Source organism: Tursiops truncatus, chromosome 9 (genome assembly GCF_011762595.2).
Source record: "Tursiops truncatus isolate mTurTru1 chromosome 9, mTurTru1.mat.Y, whole genome shotgun sequence".
NCBI classification, from domain to species: domain Eukaryota; kingdom Metazoa; phylum Chordata; class Mammalia; order Artiodactyla; family Delphinidae; genus Tursiops; species Tursiops truncatus.
This window is the reverse complement of record NC_047042.1, coordinates 98936098-98939084: the sequence shown is the minus strand read 5'-3', so window position 1 is coordinate 98939084 and position 2987 is coordinate 98936098. Positions and strand designations below refer to the sequence as shown.

The 2987-nt window shown below is 45.1% G+C and overlaps 1 protein-coding gene across 1 annotated transcript; it reads left to right on the top strand.

The window, feature by feature from the left end:
- The first annotated feature begins 549 nt into the window (after positions 1-549).
- On the top strand, positions 550-2666 carry LOC101330391 (GTPase IMAP family member 7-like). The gene is given in 2 exon segments (XM_073809466.1): positions 550-709; positions 711-2666. Coding segments are annotated over 2 exon segments (873 nt in total). The 5' UTR covers positions 550-616; the 3' UTR covers positions 1491-2666.
- Positions 2667-2987: the final 321 nt, after the last annotated feature.

Sequence of the window (2987 nt, the reverse complement as noted above, 5' to 3'; positions counted from 1 at the left end):
TCTAGTTGTGGAGAGCACATGGGATCAGTAGTTGTGGCACGCAGGCTTAGTTGCCTCTCGGCATGTGGGATCTTAGTTCCCAGACGGGGATCGAGCCTGTGTCCCCTGCATTGGAAGGCGGATTCTTAACAACTGGACAACCAGGGAAGTCCCTGTTAGTGCTTTTTAATGAGCATTCTTGCATAGGATAGGATGCTAACTGCTTCCACTGGGATTCCTCAGATTCGGTATCTTAAACAAACTTGGACCTGTTCTACAACAAAATGTATATTATTTTGTTAAATGGAAAAAAACAGTTTAAAAACAACCCAGATTTTGACATGGCAAATGCTGCTTTCATCACAGCAACACAAGAGGGAAATGCGATGGGAATTAGAATAGTAAGTAGAAGATATCAGGGAGAGTAGCCTACGTAAAATACAACTTCACCTGACTTGGAAGAGTTGGAATGATGTATATATACAGGAGAGTAAGAAATAAGGAAGGGCTGGGAATTGTTTCAGCTTTATCTAAATACATTTTTTCATTCCTTTGTGATCCGTAGCTGAGTTGCCTGCAATCCACAGCCTCTGATGCGGACACAGCCTCTGATGTGGACACAGCCTCTGATGTGGACATGGCTGATGCCCAGGACAATGCTCTGAGGATCCTGCTTGTCAGGAAGACGGGAAGTGGGAAAAGTGTGACGGCAAACACCATCTTCGGGGAAAAAAGTGTTCGACTCTAGGATTTCTGCCAAAGCTGTTAGCAAAACTTGTCAGGAAGCATCCGGGAAATGGAAAGGGAGAGACCTTCTCGGTGTTGACACCCCAGGGCTCTTCGACACCAAGGAGAACTTGAGCACCACCTGCATGGAAATCAGCCGCTGTGTCCTCGCCTCCCGCCCCGGGCCTCACGCCAGCGTCTTGGTCGTGCAGCTGGGCCGCTTCACGGAGGAAGAGCAGAAAACCGTGGCGTTGATCAAGGCTGTGTTTGGGGAACCAGCCATGAAGCACATGATCATCTTGTTCACTCGCAAAGAGGAACTGGAGGACCGCGGCCTAAGCGACTTTGTGCGGGGTGCGGACGTAAAGCTACGAAGCATCATTTAGGAGTGTGGAGACCGCTGCTGTACCTTCAGTAACAGGAGTACAGACCGGGCTGAGAAGGAAGCTCAGGTGCGGGAGCTGGTGGAGCTGATAGAGAAGATGGTGCAGAACAACCAGGGGGCTTACTTTTCCGACGCCATATACAAGGACACAGAGGAAAAGCTGAGAAAGTGGGAGGAAGTCTTGAAGAAAATCTACACTGATCAGAAATAGAAATCCAAAAGTGGAAGAGGAGTGTGCTCAGGCATGCAGGAAAAAGAGAGAAAAATTAAATTACTAAAGATGGAATACGAAGAAAAACTAAGAAATGTTAGGGAGGAGGCCCAAAACAATACTTTTAGCCATAAACATGATGGAGATATGAATTTGCTTTTAAAAGTATTTCATTTGTTCAGGAAGTAACTATTTTTCGCAATTTACTATGGTTAGTGGAGCATCTCTCCAGCTCACTCCCAAGCACTCTCCATGCCTGCCCCTCCCCACAAACACCAAGAAATTCAAGAAATTACAAAATTGCTAAGTTTGAGCCCTTGTTCACTGGGCATGGTTTTAAGACTCACATGGAAGGAATTTGAAGGCCGAAAGGCATCCTGTACTGAGTGTTGACACTACCTGTGAAGCACGTTACACGGGCCCCTTGTGAGCATTTCGTAACTGTCAGTAAATTATCCAGTTACCCCAGCGGCATTGTTCTCTGGTTTCCGAGAGACGAGTTGATAAGTGTTCGTTGTTTCAAGCCACTAAGTTTTGGGGTAATTGGTTACACGGCAGTGGATAACTAGTACAAGATGTATGTTTGTTTATGCATATATAGAAAATATGTCTTTACATACTGGCCACTGCACTTGCCGCTGGGAAAAGAATTTCAGATTCTGGGGATCAGGGCGGGAGGAGACTTACTTTTTACTATAGATCCTTTGATCTATTTCAGTATATTGTTCATTCAACAAACGAACAAAGAGACAAATAATAACATTTGTAATATCCTCCAATAAACAATAATTCCAAAGGCCCATTTCAAAAAACAATTGCCCGAGTCTCCTATTTTTCTCCACTTTCCTTTTCTAGGTGCCAACTTAAAATTCTCCTGCCTATAAATTCAAACAGCTCTGTGTCAGAAATGTTCCAGTTCCCCCTGCAGATCCACTCTCTTCCCTTTTCGGTCCTTCTTTGGCCGGGGACCACCTCACTGGGCTCCATTGTTCTCTGTCTGTCTCTCAGGCCCCACCAGTGGGGTGGCCAGCAGAGGATCTGTGGGAGCTAGAGAACTAGATGCGGGAATTTGTCTCCTGGATCCCTCTCTAGCTGGTCCGATCTGAGCAGATGCCACCTCCAACCCAAGGTCCAGCCACAGGCATCAGGGGCTCTCAGATCTGACCAGGAAAATATACCCGTGTAGGAGTGTTGTCACGCCAAGCCTGTGGTGTGTCTGCAGTAAAACTTTTGACTGCTCTCTGGGGTCACAGCTTGACCTGGGAATGAATTTTAGGTTTCAAAAATGCCCCAGTCTGGTGATTAGGGTCAATGGTAAAGCTGTAAGAGGTAGCCATAAAATAAACAGACTAATTCTCTTTTGGCCCCCCTCACTCTAAGGTGCGTGCTACCAGAAGAGTTCCAGATGTATTGTGAGAAGGGGAAAGAGGGTTAGATCGCGTGCCTTAGCTCAAAGGGGGCAGATTTGAGTGTTGGTAATAATCTGACAAAACAACACAAAACCTTGTTAAAATAAAGTAATTGTTGAATATGGATGCATAGTCTCTGGTATGTTTCCTAACACATTGGTCTTGTTTACAGTGGCCTATATTCCTAAAACATTTTAAAGGAATCAAATATTTAAAGGATACAGTTTGGGAAATAGCAAGAAAGTATTTCTTCCCATGGGATTAATAATGTCATTAT